Source organism: Odontesthes bonariensis, chromosome 5, assembly GCF_027942865.1.
Source record: "Odontesthes bonariensis isolate fOdoBon6 chromosome 5, fOdoBon6.hap1, whole genome shotgun sequence".
Taxonomy (NCBI): Eukaryota; Metazoa; Chordata; class Actinopteri; order Atheriniformes; family Atherinopsidae; genus Odontesthes; species Odontesthes bonariensis.
Window position 1 is genome coordinate 19,424,637 of NC_134510.1, and position 26,477 is coordinate 19,451,113.

At 40.6% G+C, this 26,477-nt stretch overlaps 2 protein-coding genes across 9 annotated transcripts in view; both read left to right on the top strand.

Moving 5' to 3' along the window:
- Positions 1-3,116: 3,116 nt before the first annotated feature.
- Positions 3,117-6,627, top strand: LOC142380714 (protein NDRG1-like). The gene is made up of 12 exons (XM_075466614.1): positions 3,117-3,167; positions 3,544-3,649; positions 3,964-4,084; positions 4,254-4,316; positions 4,399-4,459; positions 4,635-4,721; positions 4,889-4,945; positions 5,141-5,307; positions 5,441-5,540; positions 5,689-5,724; positions 5,816-5,867; positions 6,213-6,627. The coding sequence occupies exons 1-12, from the start codon at positions 3,117-3,119 to the stop codon at positions 6,437-6,439; spliced, it is 1,128 nt and encodes a 375-aa protein (XP_075322729.1). The 3' UTR covers positions 6,440-6,627.
- A 3,039-nt stretch (positions 6,628-9,666) lies between these two features.
- Positions 9,667-26,477, top strand: part of LOC142379830 (focal adhesion kinase 1-like) — a 58,671-nt gene continuing 41,860 nt past the window's right edge. For 5 of the 8 annotated variants that reach the window (XM_075465134.1, XM_075465141.1, XM_075465138.1 and 2 more), the window contains exon 1: positions 21,921-24,083. In XM_075465134.1, coding sequence (XP_075321249.1) covers positions 24,011-24,083 — 73 coding nt within the window. In that variant the 5' untranslated portion in view covers positions 21,921-24,010. Of the gene's footprint in view, positions 9,860-11,581; positions 11,697-18,664; positions 18,692-21,915; positions 24,084-26,477 lie in introns of those variants that run through there. The other 3 variants (XM_075465140.1, XM_075465135.1, XM_075465142.1) reach the window with 3 other exon arrangements.

Here is a 26,477-nt window from a genome sequence, read left to right on the forward strand (position 1 = left end):
ATGTAAGACGTCTGGTGGAATATTGGATAGAGGTTGATGGAGAAATAGGTTTGTAGGCCAGAGCTTAGTCAGGGCCTCAGAATGACTTGAAGCTGAGTAAGACCCATCTGCCTTCCGCTGCTCATCGGCCACCGCTAAATGGATTAAACCTGCTGCACACATGGCTTTTCTCCAGCACTGCGTGTTTGCTCCGAGCAGTTGTGGCATTATGTCTTTATGAAGGTGGTTACCGTGCAATCTGCTGTTTCCACTTAGCCAGCTGCTACTGTCTGCAGGGTAGTCTAGATACAAATATCCACCTCCAATATTGACTGGTTTTTGATTTATAAATCTTATAATTCTAAATAACATTCTGTAGTAACACAGCAAGGGGTCTTTTTGGACGATGCCTTTGCTATTACTGCATGGATTCAGTGTGTTTTAATTTGAGATTCAGTGTTTTGCAGTTATCATTTGTCTGTTGTTTGTGTTTTCAGCCATAAGACAAACACTATTTGATATATTAAGGCTGAGGAATAAAAAAAATGAAAATAAAAGAAACAAGACTCCAAGAAAGCTCCTCAAACCTATGAATATCCCAACTAGGCCTTTGTGAAATCTGCAAAGACATCTGGACCAAACAACACTGTTAGCGAAGCTAAGAAGAACAGACACAAACATATTATAATTCCATATGTGGTGGGAGTCTCTGAGAAGGACCTTCTCCAAACATGACATTCCAGTGCACTTCAAACCCAAGAACACACTCAGACAGAGATTTGTTCAACTAAATGGACAAAACACCCAAACGCAAACTGAGTGGTGCAATGCAGCGAAGAGAGACCAAACAACAGCTCCACAAGCACATGGCACAACATAGGAGAGCCGTCTCTTCAGGTCAAGACTCAGCAGTCACGTGCATCTCAAGGAGAAGGGACACTCATTTGAGGACAGTAAAGGACACATTATGGACATAGAAGACAGATGGTTTGACAGAGGAATCAAAGAAGCCTTCTATGTTAAACTGGAAAAACTATCTTTGAGCAGAGGAGGTGGTCTCAGGTATCACCTTCCCAGCACCTACAATGCAGCATTGTTTCTCCTCTTCAGCGAGTTTCAGAACCATTCACACTTTGGATCCTGTGACCAAAACTCCCCCTTTCAGACAGGTGGACAATTCATCGGTGAGGTGACTTAAATGACATGCATATTGGTCAGCGGGTTCAGTGACACATGACTGTAACGACCCTCTCTGCTACTTATAAGCTGATTCTCAGCAACATCTAGTTTAGAACTAAAGAAGTCTTTCGGATGAGAGGTCAAACGTCTTAAAGATTCAAGAAAACCAGTTCCCCTTATTTAAGCTATTACGACTATTTCACACAATTAAATCATGGACACTTAAACACTAATCCAAGGTTTATGATTTTAGTTGTTTTCCAAAACACACTAAAGTTACAAATATGTGTAATTGGGTTTAAAATGGAGATTCTCTGATATAACCCATTATGTCCTGGTGCAATATAGGTGCCATCTTACTTTTCAAGCCTGGAGTGGGCACACTATGTTAAACTTTCAAAAATAAAGATAAACATGGAGACCAAGTCAGTAATTTAACCTCTCAAGTGGTTCAATTTCATGTTTCTAGTCGAGCCTGAGACATAAAATGTTTTAGTGGACAGTAACAAATGCTCCAGAAAACCCTCAGCTTTTAGAAGGCTGTTCTAAAGAAAGCCTTGGGTCTGAAGAATCTAATTGGATGAGTTAATTTGATTAACATTCAAATTGGAGGGAAGGTTTGGAAATTGTAGTTTTATAACGTGTAAAACCCACCTTTTTCTGGGGCTTAAATGAACTTGCACAGTTGATTAATATAATGTTTTTATGGGCAGGTTTTGAAAGTAGATTTCAAAAGGGACATTTGGAGGTTGCTGCTGTGAATCTACGACAAGTAGAGAATGAAAATTTGGCTGATGTTGAATGATTGTACAATCAAAAATCCCTTTTAAAAATGACTAAAAAGCTCTCTTTTGGAGGTAGACGTTGCATTATACGAGTCTGTTACAAAATGAAGTCATCATTCAGTTATCACCCATCACTTTTCTTTTGTATTTTCCTACAGAATGATCACATCTGCTTAAAGTTAACCCACAAACTGTTTTAAATGTGTAAAAAGGAAAATATAATGCATCTGTTACCAAATGAAGCCTTGTAATGATGGCACGCTATCAAAGCTTTTTTAGGTCAACATGGATTAACCTGTTTAAGGACCTCTTTTCAGATGTTTTTGTTTGTGTATGTGAGTCTGTGTCCAAAGTAATACCCCAGTTAGGTTCATTATAGCTTCTGTGCTTACAGTAGAAGCATGTGCAGAACTCAGAGAAGCGATTCTAATTCATTTAATAGCCAACATTAACATGAAGGTCAAGATTACGGATGTACAGAGAGCAGCCTGCTTTACTGTGAAGAACAGACGGGCCACTGGGATTAAACAGCTGACCTGCTCAAGACTTGGCTGACCGTGTTGTGATTCTACTGATGCCTCACAACAAAACAAGAAATATACTCAGCTTTACTTGTTGATCAAAGTTCAGTCAACCTCTGTCAAGACCTATGGTGGATTTCAGTCAGTTTCAGGTGTACTAAAGATACATGAATCAAAGCTAAATATAAGACAAAAGAAGTTTAAGAAAGTCCAAGAAAAACGTAATCTTGGAGGGCTATGAATAAATTATCTATATCTTGTGTTTTTATCTAAGCACTTTAAGAGGCATGTTAATTTCAAAATAAAGTGTTTTGTTTTGTATTGTTGATGTTAACTCCTTGAAAAAGAAAAAAAGATCCTGTGCTGTCTTTGAGGAATCAAGCAGCCTGAGGTCAGATTAAAGAAGACTAGACCAGTTGGCCAAACCTGAGCCAGGTTGGCATTAAGGCTTAGAAACAGATCAGTGCCTGAGGATATAAAAACCAGCTTAAACATATAGTCTGTCACTTATGTACTGAACTGCTGCTCTCATCCGGTATCCTCCTGCAGGGCTGGCCAGAAATACAGACTGAAAGAATATCACATTTGAAACAAACCATTTACTTCACATCTCTGTGTATAGCTATTGTAATCCATCTTTGAAACAGAAGCCATGGCTCTGGAGGAGCATGACGGCGACTGTGTCTTTATGCCCCATATCACTGTGAGTATGACAGAAAACTCCAGTTCATCTTGAAGCTGGATCCATCTAATAGTTGATATTTGACATTTGGGTCGAATCTTAGATGGCTTTTTAGTTGGTGTTTAGTAGTGATTGAGCTTTGTTTCAATCAACATTAGAATTTTACAGTAAAAATAAATGTACTTTGTCGTCAATAACACTGTGCCCCCTTTTAAAATTTGAATGTACCTATTTTTATCATTTGTAAACTCTGCAGAGTGACCAACTTCGCATAATTTTGACTTTTGAGCATGGCTTGTTTTGTTTATGTTCACTATTCAACTGATTTGTTCTGTCTGTGTAAGAAAGGGACACAAACAGCTGCAAGTTTATAATGAATGACTGTTTTTTGTTTTAGGAAGAGCATGTGGAGACTCCGTATGGGGATGTCCACTGCACCATAGTAGGGACTATGAAGGCAAACCGCCCCGTCATCCTGACCTTTCATGATGTTGGACTGAACCGTAAGTTCCAGCTCTTAGACCCAACAGTGCAGTGTTTGTAATGTTTACATTCTTCAATCATATCCATAACAAAATTCATAGTAATTTTGGTATAACCCAGGTTTCTGATTTGTTTCATCCGCTTGAAATATTTCACGAGAAATTTGTGCATCTTGTCTTCTGTCATCTTTAAGCTTAATCCAAGCTCAACTCACAATTTTCTAAATTTGCTTAAAAGAAAGGTTATTCTAAATTGGGTGTTTTCCTATTGTTGAGTTTGCATCATCTTACATCAACATAATTTCATTTCATCTTTGTGTTTTTTTTCATTGTAGACAAGACCTGTTTTGAGTCTCTGTTCAACCATGACGACATGCAGGAAATCGTCAGACATTTACCTGTTTGTCACGTTGAAGCACCGGGGCAACATGAGGGAGCCAAAACTCTGCCTACTGCGTCAGTAGATGATCTTTATCTTAAGTCTATATTTCCTCGGATGTCTACTTCTCATTGTGTTTATATCTTCATTTCATTTAGCAATTAGACAATTATTTAACAAGTTACATGACTACCCATCAGTGGGCCCCTTGTCTGCAGCTGATAAATTTAATGTTTGACCCCTCAGGTATAACTACCCTTCCATGGACCAACTCTCTGAAGCGCTTCCCATTGTCCTCAAACACTTTGGGTATGATTGACCTGTAGCTTTAGAAATTTCTTCTCTTCCATGGTAACTTTTGAGCAATCAACATTTTGACTGTGCTTTGCAGGTTGCGTAGTGTGATTGGCCTGGGAGTTGGAGCAGGAGCACACATCCTGGCCAGATTTGCTGTGAGTTTGAACCTTTTCTCCAAATCAAATTAAAACTTAAAATGCCGTTGACGCTACATAAGTACATATCCGAACCTGGTATTGATTTCTCCCGCTGTATTTGGTAGCAGTGGAAGTGTCTCTTTACAGTGCCGACAAACACATATCAATATTCTCATCTATCCTCTGTGTGTAGCTGAATCACCCTGATTTGGTGGATGGATTGGTTCTAATCAATATTAACCCAGATGGCGAAGGCATAATGGACTCTGTTGCAAACAAGGTAGGCAATATTTGTGAGTTCATCAACCACTTACAGGATGATTCTTATTCATGTTAACATGTGGAAATGACAAGTATAAAAAAAAAACTTCTCCATGATTATGATTTTAAAACCAACCTATGTTTATACAATTAAAGGAACACAAGGTGCAACTATTTATGTTATAGATTACTGACTGGACCCATACTCTACCAGACAAAGTCATCACTCACTTGTTTGGAAAGGTAAGCTATCAAGGACACCCAACAGGGGCTGGCTTTCGTTACGATGACAAGAAAAGCTAATAAGACTATGCCTCTTAAAAAGATTAACGGATAGGATCTTTTTTTTTCTCTTAAAGTGAATAAAGTGATGAGGATAGAGGGCTACAGAGCAAATGTACAGAATTCAGACTTTATCTGCTCTACCTTTAATCCTAGGAGGAAATCCAGACAAACCATGACCTCGTAGCAACTTATCGTCACTACATCACAACAACAATGAACCAGTTCAACCTGAGTCAGTTCTTCCGCTCATACTGCAGCCGCAATGGCCTGGAGGTGGAGAGGCCCATTCCTGGAGCAAACATCAATGCCAGGACCCTCAAGTGAGTGAAAACAATTCACCTTTAATGATGATTTATGTCACTCACAGGCTTCCGCATTTGCAGCAGGCCTGTTCAGATCCTGAAGATTTTGGCCCCTCCGCCTAATTCACCTCTCTGTGGGTTTATAACGTAGGTGCGCATCTCTGCTGATTGTGGGAGATCATTCTCCAATTGTGGAAGCTGTGGTCGACTGCAACTCTAAACTCAACCCAACCAAGACCACACTTCTCAAGGTAAACACATATATAATGTTTAATCATTAAAATCCTTGAGGTGCCATCTTTTTTACGGTAAATTCTGCACCTTGTTTTTTTTCCTAATATGACTTTGTGCAGTAGTAAAACAGTTACCATGCATCACTTTTCTTTTGTTGTTACCTAGATGGCAGACTGCGGAGGGCTTCCTCAGGTGGATCAGGTACGAAAGGCTGTGCAGACAACACTTAGAACACAGGCTGCTTTTGACTGGTTAGGAAAGTATCTAATAAGTTTCATCTTTCTTTCCACAGCCAGCCAATGTGATTGAAGCCCTCAAATATTTCATCCAGGGCCTGGGATACCGTAAGGGAACATATATTAACTCTAAAATACTTACAGTAGAAATCAGAACAGTTATATATTAGTATTTCAACCGAGTCTTTGACACTCTTTGTTCTGTTATCACATCATCATTCAGTTCTTTCCCTGTTGGTTTGGTTGTTACAACCTACTGTTAAACATCACAACCTGTAAGCAGAAGGAGTGATCTTGATCATGTTTGCTGGAAAAAATGAATAGATAAATAGAAACCGTTACAGTGAGGAGATTCACTACAGGTTGAAATAATTAAACTTTGAGATAGATAATAAGAGACTATTAACCATTCTGATTAATTATTGTAAGAACGCACGTCTCCTTTTTCTTTAGTGTCCAGTGCCAGTATGACCAGACTTCGCTCCCGAACAGCCTCCAGCTCCAGCACAGTATCTTTTGATGGCTCTCGGAGCCGCTCACACACCAACGAGCTGCAGCGTGGCCGAACACACTCAGACATCACTGACGGGAAGCGTGGGAACGCACACACTGATATGTCCATGGAAAGTGTTTCCAATGTCAGCCAGAGCACCTTAAAGAACACTGAAGTGGCATGCTAGAGTGCACACCACTCTAAGCCTCATGCTCTTACCTCTTTATATCAACCCATTTGTTTGCTTCTTTCTATCTTTTCCCTCTGCACTCCTCTTCAAGTAATACAGAGACTGTATTCCCTTCCACCTCTGAAAATTCACAGGTCATACTTCATTCAACTTTCTTTCATCCCTCTCTTTGTCCATCAATTTCCATTGTGTCTTTTCTTACCAGCATAGGAGGAAATCAGAAAAGTTGTGAATAAATTCTTTGCTAAATATGTTTATATAAAACTTTGATGTGGTTTTATGTATAGCGGTTACGATAAAGATGTAAAAAAGAAAGTATAACTCAGTTTAAAAAGTGCATGTTCACAACTGTAAAAAAATTAGTGTGATATTATGCAACTATTACAGCTGTGTACAATTAACGGCAGGAATGTGTTATGGACAGCCACTGTAGTTCACAAAATGCCATGAATTGGAAAATAAAGTCATATTACGACTCAACTGAAGTTTTGCATTCAGTGTGATTATTACATTACCATACGTAACTATCTCTTGTGTTGGCAGTGAATATTTTTCGATAAGCATCTTTTCAAAGACCGTGCAAAACTGACTGTTGAAACGACAGAATGTTGTTAAAAGAAAGGTGGGTGCAACACAGTACTAACCGTGGCCCTGTCCAAAACTTTTTTTAGACGTGTTGCTGCCATCTAATTCAAGATGAGCTGATATTTTTAAGGGAAAGAGTAAAATGTCTCAATGTTTCTCCGCTGAAATGTGACCAAAACCTTATTCATTCCTTATTATTCTATTTTTAATCACATATAATTCAATAGATAGATAGATAGATAGATAGATAGATAGATAGATAGATAGATAGATAGATAGATAGATAGATAGATAGAAATTCTTCAAAATGACCACTAGGTGGAACAATATAACCGTTTCTTTTCTGTTGCTCTGAAACTCTGGGTTTGTTTAAGCAACTCAAATCCTTACTGTGGTTAATGTCACCTAACTGCAGTGTTAAATAAAAAAATGCATTCAAATGACTTCAATCATTTAACTTTTGATGTTTATTTCCAACTTCACTCTTCACTTCTTTTTCAGGCTGCTGCATTAAAGTGCACAGTAAAAAACAAGCTTGTCCCCTTTTAAGATGATGATTTTGTTCCCCATGTTTTCTCATAGACACTCACGTACCATTTATGTGTTCCATCATTCAGCTGTTTGCTCATTCCTACCCCATTTAAGGTATTCAACAATTTTTGGATTATCTAAAAAAAACCAATCTTTGCGGCATGCATATGAAAATAACAGGACAAAAGGGAACATAATGAGGTAGATGCCAGTCTTTGGCTGATAAAGTATAAAACTAGAATCACTCAAAATAACTTTATCATAAGAACATGTGTTTCATTTTCCAATCTATAATAAACTATATGACTGTTAAAATAATTACAAGCATCATTGTACAACCTTATCATTTATTTGTTCTTTTGACTGACCTGAAATGCCGTTTCTACTGCATAGAGGTTTATTGTATACAGTGCACTGTAATGATCTACAATATCTATGTTTCAATTGAAAAAACATGGATAATCGTTTTACTCCAAACATGATGATGCCAACTTGGAAATTTGGGAGGCACAGTTGGCTCAACATGATGTAATCGTGGCATCGTGAGTTTTTAACCCGTAGAAATCTAACCCTCCCTCACACCACAATTTCCATACCTCATCTGTGGGAGCAGAGAAATAATCTCTGAAATCAGTGTGCGTCTGCATGAATCTATGTTTGTATGGAAATGAGCTGCATGCATGGACGTACTGAACGTGTAGGTGGCACCGCTTGTGTAGGCTGGTGAGTAGACGGATTGTTTTGAGTTGTGACTGGAAACAGCCAAGATACAGACCCAAGGCAGCAAAAGGACAGTCAACATCAAAGTCACAATTGGTTTGTTTGTGTGCGCATGCGTGCATGTATGTGCGTGCGTTTGGGGTGCATCTTTATTTCAAGGCCTCCTTTGTTTGACTTGCAGCAGAATACTAGAATGAATAATTTATGATAGAAACCTCTTAAGATTTTAATTAGACATAAGATGTCAGCTCTCAGTTGTTAAGGAGTTGGAACCTTACATGTATAAGCCCTTTAATTTAGTCGTACTGGTCTGCTCCATTTAAAACAGGAAATCACATATTCTATAAAGTGGATAACATGGCTGCTCTGCCACTGTATTGATTACTTCCCCAAAGAAAGGCTGATAAACTGGAGAGCAGTTGACTCACCTATAGCACGGCTGTTTTGATCACCTCGGGGTATACTATATATCTATTTTGACACTCCCTACACACACACAAGGAAAAACACTGTATCATTCCAGTAAACTCAACACGACAGAACACAATATAGCAGAAAATACAGTGAAGATCCAGAGAACACATAACGAATAAAACGCAAAAAAGAATTGGGAAAGCAAAAGTCAAACAAAGAAATTAAACGGCCTCTCAGAAAACACATCCAAACAGAACTTATGCCCCTTTTCCACCGAACATTTTTGTACCTATACAGCTCTACACGGTCCCACTCTACCCTGATTGTGGTACTTCAGAGAACACAACAACCACAAAACACAGCATTTCGAGAAAACAACAACAACAAAAAGTGAGAAATTGCACATTTTAGTTAAAGACAAAAAAAATTCTCAATTGTCAGCAGTAGATTGCTTGTAGTTTGCTTAAATGTAGTTATTACTGATTCGTTGAAAAATCACAGTGTTTTCTGTTATGTGAGTTTTTGGAAGATGTTGTGTTTTATGGAAATTTGATATTCTTGTGTTTGGTCCAATATCACTTTTTTTTTGTTGCACCGTACAACTTAAACTTCTGGATTTATGTCAAAGATATGTAAGGAGAATTTTGAACACAAATAATGCCGTCTTTATGGGTAATCAACTAGTTAACTTTTGTGATGGGAGATATATTTAAAACAAAACCGGTACTGCCACCCATCAAGCACATCATCAACATCACTGTGATCACGAAGCCTCATGTGCACTCTGAGCAGTTTACTCTATTAGATTTATGGCTCCTTATATGAGCGGGGGGATCTTTCGTCGAAAAACATTCAGGGAGCCTTGATGTATTATTGGACACGTACGGCCCCCTCTCCTACTGTCAATGAGCTCTGCCAGCTGCAGCCATGTTGGAAAAAAATCAGGCTCCTCCAGCAGCAGCAGCAGCAGCAGTGCTAACAGCTAACGTCAGTGGACACCTTCAGCCGGGCACGGCGCTGTTGTGGACAAAAACAGACAGGGAGACAGACCCATGCACTGAACCGGTCCTGATATCAGCGGGAATAAATGCAAAATTCACACCTACTTGCAGGATAAGGTGAGCGGCTTCAGAGAGAAGGCGCGGCCGCACTTTGGGACTGAAGCGGGTGAGTATTGAGCCCCTCTTGGGGGCAGACTGAGTGGGAATAGCCCACCGTTAGCCGAACTAGCTTAGCATTAAAGGGGGGCAACACACGCACACACACACCCACACACACACACACAGACAATGGGGTTAACGTTAATGCTACACGCGTGGGTGTGTTTTCAGTAGCTGGTATCAAGATTAAGGGAAAGTATCGTGGACCAACTGATACGAAAGACGAGTCATTTTTGACACCATGAAGTCATTTGTATTCCTAACAGACCGACAGTGGTGCAGTGGCCGAAACCACCCCTCTGTGCTACTCCGGTAGGTGCAAAGGTCCAAACCAAGGAGGGTTTCTGTCAGCAGGAGCAACAACGCTCAGGCGAAACATCTGTGTTTTTGTTGAGCAAAGAGTTTCCCAGAGCTGGTCTCATTATTGCAAGCTATGCTATTTTTTTCTTTCCCCTTTTCTTTTCTTCTTTTCTTAGAAAAATAGGTAGATAGTTCTGTATTAACCTGTGTGTCTTCAATTTTTAACGCGCTGCCTTGTCAACCACAATAACGCACATTTATCTTTTGGTAGGGGGCCGACTAAACTATATCAATATTCAAATAAGGTCTGATTTTGAGAAAAGGGGAAAAAAAAACCCACAAAACACTAATTCGGCATACTTGGTAGGATCAAACAGAAATGGATGTGACGTAAAAATCTCCAGATTTCTACATTGTGATGCCCCGCAGCTCTGTGAATGTGTCGGTTTCCTTCCTTTTTGGTTGCTTTCAGCGGTTTTGATGTCAAAGCTGCCCTCTCGTGTCCTGCCGTTTTTCCTATTTTGTTTTCCACCAGCAGATGACTATTATCCCATATCTCGTTTTTGTACCCAACAGAACAAAAAAACAAGAGAATCAGGACGTGAAACTAGTGGGATATCAGATATTCAGATTTAGTTATGGAGAAAAAAACACTGGCTCCTATATGAACAGCTTGCTGACAGCATGATAAAGTACACTCCAGTTAGATGAAAAGGCAGTCAAGGTTGACATTAGCTCCTTTTTTTGTTGTTGTTGTAAATAGACTCGAATAACCAAGACATTTTTTTTTATTATCATCAAGTAATATCACTTCCTTGCATTTACAGTACTAACCAGTTCAGTTGATTGAATGAAACAAGTCAGCTGTTCTGCTGCAGGGTTGGAACAAAAACCTGCAGCCACACCGGCCCTTTCACGATCAGTTTGAGACCACTGCTATAGATGAACACGGACACCTTTCTGTCTAGATGTTATTGAAGCTCTTAATTTTGCTGTGTCGTATACCATCAGCTATATAAAACATCTCATTTTCCAAAAGACGGAAAGAAAACTTTATTGTATAAATCAGAGCGAGTATTTAGCAAGAGATGTGGAAGAGAACTTCTCCTCGCCTTCTCTGCTATTACCTCTACATATATGAAGAGGCAGGGATGAGGACAGCAACACTGAGGATGCTGGACTGTTCTTCACCCGCTGTCTTAAATTTCAGTTGGGGAACGGTGGAGGCGAAAGGTGGAGGATTGTGGATAGGATGGGAAGCAGAAGTGGTGAGAAGGTAATGGGAAATGAGAGCGTATGAGATCAAAAAAAAAAAGAAGAGGCAGCTGTTCGGAGGTAAAACTCAGCCCCCAGGTGTGTCGCTCCGAAACAAGTGGGCGGGCGTTTTCCCTCTTCCACACAGTGACAGCATACAGTTTACGAGGAAGTGGAGAGACCAGGAGAGGAACGTTCACGGACGCTTTGGGATTTTAGCAGAGGTTTGACCCTCTGTGAATCAACTGCCAACATGCAGTTCTTGGATTTTTTGGGCTGCACCACTGGAGGTATGTAGGTGCTGTGGTCATGCTGACGGCTCGCTGAGTCCGATAGTTTGGTATATGGGTGCTCGGCAAGTAGAGAGGGTCTGGCAGGCTGAGGGCTGGAAAGGAATTTGTGTTGCTCACCGCTGAGCAAGCAGTTGCATGCGAAAAACCTCACAGACAGGTAGAGAGTAGAGCGCAAACAAAGAGGCTTGAACATCTGATACGGTGACAGCCCTGTTGTGTTTCACTTTGATTAACCTGGCTGGTTGCTGCTGACAACAGATTTGACAGATGGGTTAAGTGGCGCAAATGTGTTTATCTCTCTGAATCTACTTTGGATCGCAGCTGCCAGGCTTCCTTCCAGGGAAAATGTGCTGTCTTATCAGAGTATGCTCATATATTCTGGTGAAAGATTTTAGATTCTTGCCGACCTGGAGATGGGATATCACAACCACTGCTGACTGTATCACAGTGATCCTGAAAGTGTTACATTTAATCGTCACTGACACTTATGCCAATGAAAGCCAAAATGTCAACAGCTGTAATTTAACAACCCGCTTATCTGCAGGAGCCATTTTCAATCAATTTTCAATCACCTGACTCTGTTATAATGTCCGGAGGTCATTTCCTCCGGCAAAACTTGCATTAATTGAGGCAAAGGGGTCTCGATGTTTAATCTGGTTCCGATGGTGTCTTTTATTTTGTTGTCTACTGTGCAGAAGGACCGTATGCAATCTGATCTTGTAGACTTCTTTGGGCCTTCGGGTTTGGTCATACCTGTGATGCCAAGTGTTAACAGATGTTCCTCTGTACAAATGCTGCTTAAAAGTGACAGGCCTCAGCTATCAAATGTCCCTTTTGTCGTCCACAGGAGGACGTGTAGGTGTGCAACTGTTGTCACGACGTGAGAACTAGTGGCGAACAATTCGAAAAGCTAAAAACACTCTTCTCACCGCTGACCCTGTAGAGGAGTAATAACGTAAAAGATCTGGTCTTGACTTTGCAGCCAGATGAAGATGGTCCTCAGGTCTATGGACTTAAATACATAGCGAGTTTATGGCTTCAGATGTAGGAAACAAAAGAATGCACACCCTCCTGATCTATTAGGGAGTTAAAACTTTACCCCGTTATCTCGGTTAAGTTGTGTGTCTCTTAGTCTTGCCTCCAGTGTGATTACTTTATTGTGCTGTATTGAATTCCAGGAGAGGTTTGCCTCCGACACCCAACCTGTGCCCCAGGCCATGTTTTCTGCTGCCGCACTAATAGATAGCTAAGATACCTTATAGTTTCTGTCATATCCTTCAGATCATATATCCTCTTTAAAAAAGCAGAAAGAAGACACTGATGGACCCAGTTCTTTTGCTGCAGTATCCACGAATGATATATGATAAGATGACAAAATTGCATGTACTTGATGGTGAACATATTCGCAGCCGATCGCTATTTTAGTTCAAAACAAACAAACTTTTGAGAAGACACGGTTGGGATCAGTGGTTTTTTTATTTCGATGAGCAGGTTATGCTTCCTGTTACAGGCAAAAGAGGAGAAAAGAAAAGATTGAAACACTCCTGCGCCATCATCAGTTGGCCCTTATTTGCATGAAGAGCTTGCTGTTTTGTTTATGTTATTCGCTACGGTCAGCACTTTGACTCAGGCACAGAGGTTATATGATGACAAAACACACCTCATGTAAGGTACTATGGTTGTTTGAGTTCACGTAAAGTTGTGGGTGCATCTTCTATGCGAGTTAATGTGGTATATTTGATTCCTCCATATGTCTATCTCATCACCCTCAGGCAGCCCGATATGGAAGAAGGTCAGCGTTGCTATAGATGGAACAATTGTGTTTACAAATGTTTCATCTGTCACGAACAAATGACCTAAAGTTTTGAAGTTTATCATTTATCACATTGGAATGACTTCTGAAGTCGTCATTGTATGGCGAACCTGATTTTGCAGCTAATGAATATTATTGTCCACATCCACAAACCCATTTGTGTAAATGACACAGTTAAAACTGTAAACTGCACTGATTTGCAACTCAGCACAACACTTTGTAACTGAAATAGTAAAAATCTCAGATGTTAAAACTTGTCAATTTTATATGCTTGTTTTTTGTTTTAAGTGCCATTTTATTGTGAATTTAACGACAGCAAAGTGTATCAAAGAAGCTTGGACATTAAACCTTTGGACCTCAGAATCCATCCATCCATCGACATGAAGGCGACTGAAGCTGCCTGAAGCTGGAAACGGGGTGCAGCATAATGGCTCCATGATTGTATCTGACAGCAGACGACAGCAACTGTTGACTTGAAAAGTTATGTTAGAAAATGAAATAAAACATCTAGAGGGACATCTCATGACCGATTAGGTTAATCGGTCACAAGTTAGTAACATGATTGGGTATAAAGAGAGCGTTCGTGATTGGTTGAATGGCAAATAGCTCAACAGTTTGAAAATAAAGTTTGTCACATGATGTCATAGACATTCATTTATTTATTTTTTTTGACATTTCAAATTTTTTAGTTCATCTGTAGAAAAATTGTGAGCAAGGGACAAGGCTAACAACCAGTATGAGAGGGTTGCTTTAAAATCAGTGAGAGTGAAAAGAAGCTTTTCGCTGCATCGTCAAATTCAAGTTAAGGCTTCACATTGTACAAAGCAAAAAAAAACATTAAAACAGTTCTTAAATGAGCCGGTGCTAATTTCAGTTGGGCAGAAGTAGAGGGGGAAACTATCTTGTAGTCTAACGTGAATCACAGTTTGAAATTCATTTTGGAAACACTACGCCTGCTGGAGTTAGAGGAGGAGAAGGAACCATCTGATTTGTTATCAGTGCACAGAACAAGTCCCGACATCCTTCATGGTATGTTAAGCATTATTGCATGCGGAAAGGAGTGAGTTGCACATTTGTGAAGACGCCAAAAAGGCCTAACATACAGGTTTTGGAGCATCATATGCTGTCTTTTTCAAGGAAGGTCCTGGTAATTTCAGGTAGACGATCCCAAACCACACAGCTCGTTCACTGCAGTTCAAATGCAAATCAATGTAAAAGCACATCCAAGCAGTTACAATTCAAAATACATTCAAGCCTAAAGTTATCGTTGAACCCATTTGATATCATAGTGTCGAGTGTGTATATCCAAAACAGCAACTCCCGTTGAGGAGTTTTTTGGGGGGTTTTTTTATGAATTTTTTTAAAAAGCTGATGTTGTAACCCACTGAATTCCACAACACCTCAGTGACGTAGGTGACGCATGTTTTGCTTCAGCATAATGTTTTGCAGTTGCACAATCCATGTTGCCGGTACATATTGCTGCTTTTTGTTCACTGATGCTTATCGTTTCAAAGCTCTTTTAGTTTGTCCAGCATATACTAAACCACAGGGACATCACAACATATAGATTGCATCGGGTAGATTTACAATTTACAAAATCCTTAATTGGAGTTTTGCTCCTCGTATGAGGGTGATTGAACGATTTAATATGTATTGCACAACAAGCACAGTTACCACATCTGTACATGCCGGTGGTGTTAGCCATGAATTCTTTTGTCTATGACACATTTGTGTTTATAACAACATTTTTGATGGTTGGTGTTCTCCTGAAAAATATAACAGGCAGAGGTCGTTGTTTTGGATCTATACCGTTAACACTATGGTACCATATCATAGACCTAACGATGACCTCAGCCTTAAATGTATTTGGAATGAGATTGTTTGTCTGTTTGGATGTAGTTTTGCATAGTTTTCTATTTGATCTCAAATGAAGATGTGACCTGAGCTGGATCCGGAGTAATTCTCTCTTCCTTATTTAGAGGTTGAGTTGTGAGACCCTTCTAAACACTTTGGAAAACTTGTTGGATTTTTTGGCGTCGCTCTCCACTGAAGAGTCCGCGGTTGAAGTGCGACCTCGTCCCTTTGACTTGTGTCAAATTTTCTCAGCCTTTTCTTCTGTTAACGGGCCGAGCTCTCTGGATCGAAGTGGAAGCACTTGCAGTAGTCGTGCACATGTATGGATGCCTAACATAAAAAATGCAGATGTGAAAAAGGGTGGCGGTGTACACGAGAGTGTGTTCTGTCTTCACTCCCGTGCCTCTGCATTAGTTCCACTTCTTCAGTGAGATTGTTTTTGTTGCCGCTTACAGCAACAGCCGCCTCATTAAAGCCGTAGCTGCCACTGTGGTGACTTTTTGCCGCTCTCTCTGATGTTGCATCGTCTCTCTGCTCGGCTGTACATTACTCTCATTACACATGACTGTTGTTGTTTCCCTGATGAGGATGGAATTGTGCAATGCCCCTAGCATGGACTCAGCTGGCTTAGTCTTTGTGGTTTACAGCTTTTTTTTTTTTTTTTTTTTTTTTTTTTTTTTTACACTTTGAGTGGGAGAGAGAACAAAACAGGCTGAGATCATGAGAGGGGGAATGTGATGGAGTGGGACGGGAGAGTCTGCGAGGACTTATCATACCAGTGAAAGGCAGTTGTAGTGACAGATGTTGCAGCGCCGCTTTGAGGTTCCAGATTTGTGGCATTGAAAGGTTAAAGTTGGGCTGTTTTTCATGACGCTGGGAGAATACGTCTTGATGTGAAAATGGTAAAAAGAAAAAAAAACAAGTCTCCTGGATAAAGTATGCATGTGTGTGCCGATGTTATGATTGTACTCCTTTGTGTTCATAGTTGGAATCTTTCTGAAGATACAGTAAAAAAGATCTGTGGACTGTTTTCAAGGGGAATAGAGCCTCAAAATTCTGCACGCAGATAAGCCCAGGAAACATTTCAATACATGTTTAATCCGTTGGCTGCCTTTTCTTGAATGTGCTGCCAGTCCTGGCTAAACTATGCCTATTCTCTATTAATGCTGTATGCATCACTGGTGGATGTTCGAATGAAAGTAAGAGAGAATAATGCCAGGATTGGTGTCATGTTGTTTGTTCATAGCTACTTTGTAACTTTGTAGCCCACAATTGGACACAAAGGAACAAATTGGATTATGTGATTATAACAAATTAATGTGAGGTGGCAAAACACACACTGAGCACCCAGTAAAAGTGGGTAAAGTATTGGATTGCATAAAGGAGCAGATTAAGATCATGTACACATGCAGTTTGATGCGTTAGCCATCAATTAAAGGAAAAACAAATTCTGTGAAATGTTTTTAGCATTCACTAAAATGTGGTAAAAAATGTCCCAGATATGAGGACGACCTCTACAGTATTTTCTCTGAGCAAATAGTTTACTGTAATTCTTTATCATAAGCACTTCTTATTTCCCAATTTATTTCCCAAACTTGCTTAAAATGCATATCCGTGGCGTACACAGTACACTTCAAAGTGAACTGAGAGCTGCTCAAGCACCCCGTTGAGTAAATGCTTGGTCCGTTACATTTTTTTTGTAAATCGATGCCTGCAGATGTGCGTAGTTGTCCGATGTCTTGTACAGATCCAGTCCACATAAATCTATAATTTGATGGCAATAGCCTGTGGACGTGACATGAGAGCTCCTATAGGTTTGAATTAGGTGTCAATCAAAAGTCTTCTGAAATCAGCATATCAAGAACGTTTGTATCCAGACTAGACTTCTAGGAGAGAATACATGAAAGATGAGGCACAGCGGCTGGCCATATGATGCCGAAACAGCAACATGTAGGAATATATTTAAGGAAAGGGTTTTTTGGAATAAAACCTTTAGTGAGCTTGATTTTCAGGATATTTGTCAGTAAAAAAAAAAGGTCTTGTTTTTCTTTTTTCACACTCTTGGGGTGAGTCTTTACAATACTAATGTTTTAATATTGGGGTAGTCTCTATGTTTTCTAGATGTTTTGTGGACAAATAAAAGTACGTACTTTTTTTTTTTTTTTAACTTACTTTAAGCAGCGGTTTACACAATGTATGCTAGTCAGGGTCTGTAAGAAGTTAGAGCAAAGCTTTTATTCCGTGTGTCTTCTAAAGGCAAAGCCATAACATTTCATATGCACTACAGTCCTGCTTTGTGGCTGTTGCTTAGTGACAGAAGTCAGCATAGCATCAGAGTGCAGGACTTGTAATCGTGTTGCTAATTTTGATGTCATTTTTTTTTGCTAGAGAATGCCACAAAGTGTTTGCGAAAAAGGTTGAATGTAGGAGTGGTGAGCAGAGGGTGCCTGGAGGTCATGAGGCAGCTTTGACAGTCGGGGTAAAGTTATTGCAGCATGACAGAGCAGATACACTCTGCCAAGTCATGGCTCTCGCCTCGCCCTAGCTGTCTGGGATGCAGCACACATCGTACATCCTCCTGATTCATTAATTAAACTTGCTGCATGGCCTGATCGGCAAATGCTGACTGACATGTAAACAAGTGGATGTGCTTAGCGAGATTAGGAATTGACTCGTGCCGATAAAGCGGGCGATCACTTAGACTGAATCATTAGGCTTTTCGAGGGCTCAGAGTCCTCTTTGATTTGCCTGTAACTGTTGTTCAGTTATATTTGCTGTTTGTCATTTGGTACTCAGGCCTTTCTTTCACATGGTCTCCCTCAATGGCTCTTTCTTTGTACCACTTGTTTTCTGTCCTTTTATACCCCCCATTTTTTTTGTATCCCTTTCTGTCGTCTTGTGAAGGCTAATGAGGAGCTCTTGAAACTGGATTGGAGAATGTAGGCAAACAAATCGCTCCTTAATGCACTTACAAAGAGACGCTGAAGGATGCACAGACGGCAATCTTGTCTTTTCATTCATGCAAGACAAATCTTTGTCATCGGCATGATGAGATGATTGGACAATGTATTCCATTTGTTTTATTATCGAGGTTCAGAAACGCCACATTCTTTGGAACACAGAACAGTCTTGCAATAATTGCACTGTGGTTGCATGCTGCGCAGTGCAGTGCGTTGGCTCTCATCGATTAATTGATTTTATGCTATTGTTCTGAATTATTTCCCTTTGTAAGTCACTGAATTTTCCGAACAGATTTATGGAAGTAAAATGGATTTTCTTCTTGTCTTTTCTGTTCCAGATATTTCCAGGATATCTTACTACACTGGTGAGTAAAAAAAAAAAAAAACGTGAACAGGTTTTTCCTTTTTTAATTGCATGTCAGTATTGTCGTTTCCACCTGTCTTTAAATACACTGCAGCATTACATACGTGTGTGTTTGAGTGAGCTGTGTTCTGCATGAGTTCTTGTGTCGGAACTGTTACAGAGGGGATGTTTCACTTATTTTTTCCTGAATATAGTTTTGTTTTTGAACATTGACGGTATATGATCAATTTTTCATGATTAACACATGCAATACACACAAGGTTTTTCAAAAAGTCACGATGCGGCTTTGCTTCAGTCTGAAAGAGATGCCTTCACTGTGTCACGGAGTGGATCGAGGAAGAGCAGAATATTTTTTAGAGGTATAGATAAGATGTTTTGTGGCCCCTTAGCTCCACTCTCCTTCCTTGGTTGTTGCTAGGTAACAGCTGATCCTACAGCATGTCTTCCATCAGAATGTTTGGAGCGGAGAACCTCTCTTTCTTAAAAAGGAACCGAAAAGTAATTAAGATTTCCGAAACTCAACTTTGGTTGCTCTCCAGTGGGAGGTGCACTGCTTTTTTTTCTCCGAGATTCTCATGAACTGAAACTTTAAATAAGATGATCTTTTTTTCGTATTTGCTAATGAATTGTTTTGCTGATCGGTATTACTTTTAATTAAAACCTAATGATCTGGCCTTGGCGGATGATGGGATGACTGAGCACTCGTGTTATTCTAGGGTTTCTCAAGTGCTTGACAATGTTGTTGCTTTCTTCACCCACTCGAACATACGCTCACTAAGAAATGGCAACAAAGCTGCCCTCTGATGCTGTGAGCAACCAACCACTGATCCAAAGCCACCCAGTGGAGGACAAACTGAGCGCAACATTCAGCCTCTGTATGTCTGTCATGGCACATTTTATATCCTAGAGTACTTTGATAAAACTCAAACCCAAAATTTCCGGGTTCTTGGTTTGCAAAGCCGGTCTGCCTGTGCTTCCTTTTACTGATGGTATATTAAACTGGTCTCAGCTTTAAACACGACGATTCTGTAAAACAGCATACATTTATGTCAAGTGCTCCCCCTGGAAATGTCTTCATATTGTCGGGGCTAAATGGGAAACAAGAGAATGAAACGATCAATTTACTGTATTAATTACAATTATGTCAAAGAAGTTAACAGATTCTTAACACGATCTCACAGTGGATGTATAATTAGATTCCTGATCTCCAGTTCAATCTAGCTGATGCTGGCAAAGTACCACTGAGCTATTTTTCACTGGCTGCTAAACAAATGAGAAATCGCTCCACGCACGCTCTTTGAATCAGTGTGTACCGCTGAGAAATTTACAGGCAAGCCGAGCACTAAACTAGCACCGAGGCTGTGGCTGCGGCCACAAAAAGTGGCAGGAGTCCTGGCAACGCTGTGCCACTGATCGCTTCTTCTGAGCATGCCCCCTACTGAGTTCATGTGCGACGAACCACAGTCTGCACTACACGGTTAAAAGCTGTCCGTCAATCAACCCCCAGCAAATCAACAGTAGTCATCCAGTTACCTGTTACCAGTTGTAATGTCTATTGAAACCACCTTCCTGCTGATGCAGTGTCTTACCTTTTTTTCATGGCTGATGACTCATTATCAACTCTGTAGCTTATTTTTATTACAGTCTTCAGTATCGTGCTGAACAGGATGAAACTGTGTGTTTCGCCAGTCTGGCTGCACCAGAGCGTCCTTCCATAATCCAGAACTTTATTTTTTTGTATGTGCTTTGAAGTATTGATTCAAAATGTAATCATCTTGAAGCCGAACGAGCTCATCTTAAAAGCAAATGTATTTCGCATCCGAAACGCTAGAAATGTAGCGGCCCAAGTCTCACAATTTCTTTGACAGATACGTGTCGATATTTGTAAGATGAGACCTAATTTAGTCCTGAAGGGCGCTGATATGCCGGGGGAAATGGATGTGCAAATCGGTGCATAAATTTGAGCATGAAAACTGTCTTTGTACCGCATGATGTTTAATTCAGGACCCCTCATCTGCTTGTTGTTCTCGTTTTAGAGAGGGAATATTTCCACGAGCTATGCTGTTTTAATTGAAAATGTAGCAGTCAGCTGATTTGACAGAGCTGTAGATGTTCTTTTTTGAAGAGTTATTTCACTCATTGCAGTTTCACAAAAGACACGAGCACTTAATGTGGCAACCGATGCACCTCAGAGTTGACAGCAGCGTTTTATGTGCCTCATCCACAGGCTGACTTTTGATAATCCAGCAATTGTGTTGATATTTGTAAATATAATTTTGACAATTTCCGTGGAGTGAAGATCTCTTGCCCCTCCTGTGATCTTTGGCGCCCCCCGTAGGGGATGGGGGGGACTCCAGGTTGGGAGCCACTGCTTTAGATAACAGTTATTCTGAAATCCAGGCCCATCTACACACCTACTGGCTATTTCTGAGTTATTTAACCAACGCTGTCTGGTCATATATCTGAGCGGAATCCAACTTCTCAAAATCACTATGCCACAACCACCATCGCATTACCCACAATGCCTCCTTCTTAAAGGAGAGGGCTCGGCTGGTAGAGTAACAGTTCTGAATTGGCTTTTAAGCAGCTTTTCTTTGGAAAGATTTCAGATTGCATGAAATTTTCATTTAATTGACAGCGAAGAGTCATGCAGTCGAAGATTTGAATGAATGACAATTAATACTTTCGAATTGTGATCATTTTGTTTGCTCTGAAACTTTTACAGTAATGATTTAATGTACACAATGCTTTTGCCACGGAAGGGGTGACATTTCACAGGAGCTGGCAAATACGTTTGGAGAGAAGGAGAGGAAACTAAGTGAAGATAGGAGGCAGTGGAGACAGAGAAGGAGAAAACAGAGAGAGAGAATCAAGTGTTGAAAGCAGTAAAAGGGAGTAAAGTACGTTTTCAATAGCTTAGCACTGATCTTCTAAGACCTTGTGAGTACGTGGTTATATGAGTGCCAGTTGATTATCGATGGGGAGTGTGGTCCTCTTTATCATAGTGTCCAATCAGCTTGCCTATTTTCCACTGCATCGGGTCTCAATTACAATATTTCTATCTCTCTATCTTCCTCCTCCTCTTTCTCTCCTTCCCTGCCCTACACACACACACACAAACACACACCCACGCACACTCCATCGTTGCCCTCCCTCGATGGTTTTGCCTGTTAGAGATCAGAGCAGCTTTTTCACAGCGTGGACACAGCAGAGGAGAAACACTTGGCTCATGCTCACTTTTTGCTGACACTCACACATGCACTCGCAGGATTTGACTTTTAATATTTCTCTCTCTGTCTCTCTCTCTCTCTCTCTCTCACACACACGCACACACACATGCAGTTGCGTCCCTCCTTACCAACATGCACACACACTCTCGTTCACCCCCTCCTGGCTTACACACATACGTTCTCCTTCTACAGGCTCTTTGGCGCACTCAGTTTGACTGCTCAAGGATTCAGCTGGATAAACTCTGTGTTTATGTTTTGCTGTGTTGTGTGTGAACGGTTGGAAATGAGACCGTGATCTAACTTCTCTTGCACTGCCACAGAAGAACGCCTTCAGAAGCCAGAGTAAACAACGCTCAGTGGATTTACTTTAATAACGGATTTACTGCATCAAGCCCGCTCTTTCAATCCAATTTTTCCTTTCGTAGTCTTCCTTCCATCCCTTTTCTTTTTTCCTTTTTCTTTTTTTTTTTTACTCTCTACATCTGCATTCAGGTCTCTGTCACATCATGTTCCTCTCCAACATCAGATACCTGTTTTGGCCTGGCTGCCTCTCGCAGGCTCTGAACAATGTGAGCGAGCTTTGGAGGATGTGAGGCTCAGCTTCTCCCTGGGGTTTCTCAGTTTTCTTTTTTTATTCTGCTCATTTTATTAACCCTTCTTTCTCTTCACAATTTATGTTTTCTTTCCTTTTCGATCTTTACAATCTTTTCCAACTCAAGATCTTATTCTCTGCTTTCCTGCTCTCTCTGTGTCCTTTTCTTGTCTTTGCTCTCCTTTTTCCCTCCTGCATTCTCCGCTCTCCTTTTCCTCTCCCTCACTATGCTCCATTTCTCTGCGTCCCCTCTCTGCCCTACATTTGTTTCTTTTTCCTGTGATGCCCATTTTTCATTTCTTCTTAATATGATTTACCATTCTCTTTAAGCATGGATTTACAGAACAAAAGTACTACTCTTTTGGAAAATTGCTCTCTGATGGTACTGACCGTAGTTATCCAGTGAAGGCTGCCCGTGTCATTTTCTAACCTGGATATTTGATGTGCATTGCCAATCCGAGTGACTTAAGATTTATGGCTGTGCGGACAAGACCGTCTTTGAATTTCATGTCACGGATTGATGAATTGGACAATTAGGTCTGCACTGATGGCCTGAATTTGATCATTTGTGAGGATTTATTAGACCACGGGATGACCTAATGGGCAAGGAAATGATCTGTTAACTACAGAAGCAAAGCTTGAGCATCTGATTTTTAAAAGCTTCCACCCAACTGAAGTATTCAGCACATTACGGAGTTATCTGTATCCTCTGAGACTCTGACTCCTTCAGATGAAGGAGCTAAAATAAAAGAGCTTCTTGACTGGAGATCATTACAGATCCCATTGCACAATGGTGAAGTTATTTTGCTGGGTCAAAGGTCATGACGTGAATTGAATGGATTGATTATGTGGACCTCCAACGCACGCTGCTTCAAGTCATGAAAACGTCTCAACAAGATGGAGAGGGCTGATTTCTTTCTTCCTGGGGTACTCTACATTCAAATCTGAGTGGATCTTATTTGATTGGTAAATAAATGATCACAGAAAAGAGGGACTGACTTCAAATGAACATTGCTTTGGACAGAGTAAGATGCCCGGAGCAGACTTTTATCTCATTCTTTCTCAAAGATGAATGTATTTGGATCTTGTCTATCAGTTGGACTAGTACCCTGATAACAGATGTCAAATGCAGAGAGAGCCACAGACAAGTCTTTCCTGGACCCTCTTCATCACCAGATTTTAGAGAACTATTTGACCTTCTGTTTCCTCTTATTGGATCATTGGCTTTGCTGAAGTAAGCAGCAACCAGTTTTCAGTACAGCGGGTGTCGAGGTTTAACTTTTTGTGGGATATTTTTTAGACACCCTTCTCGTTCCTCTTCCTCGACTTATCCAGATATATCTACCTGGAATTGTTTTTTTCCTAGAATAGACAAGCTTGGGACAAGGGTGGCAGATTAGGAAGTGGTCCTAGTCTTTGGCTCTATGCTCTTTTTTTGGGCCCAGAATCTCTGTCTGGGCCCCGTAGCCCAACCTGACACTACCTCCCCAAAGAGAAAATGGAGAACAGCGGCTGCATCCCTCTCTGCTGGAGCAAAGCTGCCTGCATCTATGCGCAGCGCTCCTTACCAAGTATGTACTAAAAATGGTCTCTGTCAAAAGTCCAGTCAGAACTAGAAAACTGTATGATGCAGTTAATTGTTTACTCTTTGTCATTAGATCCTCCAAAATGACCTCCTCGTGTGCACTAATCTTTCATCTGTCACCATCAGCTAAAATGTTCTCGTCCACCAAACAGGACTTTCTACTTTATAGTGGTGCAAATCTGACGGTCGTGAGACAAATCATGTATTTTACCTCCTTAGTTATTTGGAGAACTTCTTATTGGAAGATTATCACAATTTACTGTAATAGATGACAAAATACTGCAAACATTACTATGGAAAAGTTTCCGTCTTCTGTATCTGTTGGCCGTCAGTAATTATGACAAATCTCATTTTTAATTCATTTTTCCCTGAAGAGAAAAAAGGCTCCCAAAGATGGAAAGTTTTATTTGATTTGATTTATTTTAGTATTTGCTTCCACTCATATAAGAAACATTAGAGCTGGGGGTTATTCACATATTTTTATCAATATACAACTAGTGTTTACGCGTCACACTTTTGCCTCTCCTTTGTTGCAGATGATGCGCATCCCTGGCAGAGGAAAGTGGTGGATTAGTAGAGTGAGAGAGGGCGAAGGCAGAGGGAATTGTTTGTGGTGAAAAGAAAGATGAGAGGCAGGAAGGAAGAGAGCTGGTTCAATAGGACAGGAGGATCAAATGGAGATGATAAGACGGGAACGGAAAGGTCTGTAAGAATGAAAGAGGTGAGACGGGAGGAGTTCCAGCTAGGAGATGAGTTACAGATGAAAGGTGAAAAGATGGAGACGGATGGATGCGGGAAATTTGGCGGATGACAACTGAAACAGGAAGAATGGAAAAAGGGGGGGGATGAGCATGTGAGGAGAAGAGATAGAAAGGGGGTGGTAAATGGATGGAGAGGGCTCAGATCCCCCAGGAATGGGCTAACTCCAGTAACCCAGATACACTTAAAGAAGAAGATAAGCAGTCCTCCTGCTGCTGCTATGGGGCAAGGCCCAACCACAGCCTACTGCAGTTTAACGGGCTCACTGTCAGTTAGATGAGCCCCGCGGAGAGGGAGAGGCTGGTGGGCCTGCCAGCTGCTTGATCCCATCCTGGCTGCTGCCCTACTTGATTCGATTTCTGTCCTTGTGAGAGTTTGAGGGCATCTGTGTGTGAATTTAGTGCTGCCAGTTTGAGGAGAAATTGGTTCAAATGAGAGACGCTTTCATATGCAATATGTAGTGTAATGCACCTACTTTGATATAGTGCAATGTAGCAGTACGCTGTATCTTCGAACCCATAGAATGGTTATGCGTTCATATAATTCAAAGTTATAGGGTTCGATGGTGTATATTGGTTTGTTATTTTCATAACCTGATGGACTGGAATGCAGTTCTGTTTATCAGAAACATACCAGGCTTCAGAGCTTTCAATGATCTCAATGATGAAAAACTGAAAATGCACCATAAGTCGTTCCCCTAAAAAAAAGTTGGTGGTATTTTCCCCTATTACAGTACAATACAGAGTCCATCACATGCTAGTAGGTTTGAACACGATGGTGCTCAGAAACAGGCAGACATGGTTTTAGTACATTTCCCTGAGGTGTGATGTAACGGTATTTGAAGTATGAAGTGGGCCGTATGCATGCACGAGAATATAGAAATTCCTGCTTCTCTAATAGGATTTAGAAAAGCCGAGTTGTATTTAGATCATGGTTACGTGTACGCGATTTTGCTTCACCTTTGTGCTTTGTACATTGTGACACTGTTGCTCCTACTTAAAAATGTGTTGCGGACAAAATAATGCCCCCCGATGCATTTTTCTAACATTTCCCATAGAGAGGAAGAATGAAAGCAGGAGACGGTGCTGTTAAAACAGCCGAGGATGTGAGAGCCAACTGCCTCACGACTAATTCAGGACTTTCTTGATTCGTCACAATTATTCACAAAGTGTTGTAGTTTCAATTCACTCCCCACAATTTACAGTAAGGATTTGTTGACTGCAAATTAAGAATAGTCAGTGCAGTCTTTTTCCATTAAAACCACAGTCTTGAATTTGATTTCAATAAATCCAATGATCGAAGGGTGATTAGTTTCTCAGTGGCGATGTTTCTTACAAGAAACAACAAAATGTCCTGAAGTTACCAAAAAAAAAAAAAAATCATTTTTCATGGAGTAAACTATGAAGTTTATTTGCTCTGTAAATTAAGAAAGGATTGTGACTAATGGGATATTTTCAAAATGATAGGGAACACGCTGCCTGGGATTGTCTCCGCATAGCGCATCGCACAAAAAGCACAGCTCAGTCCAAGAAAAGTCAGGAGCAGCGTCAGCAGCTGCATTGTGCCTGCACCTTTTTAAATGCATGCTTGGATCTTAAGCAAGGCTTTTAAAACAGATAAA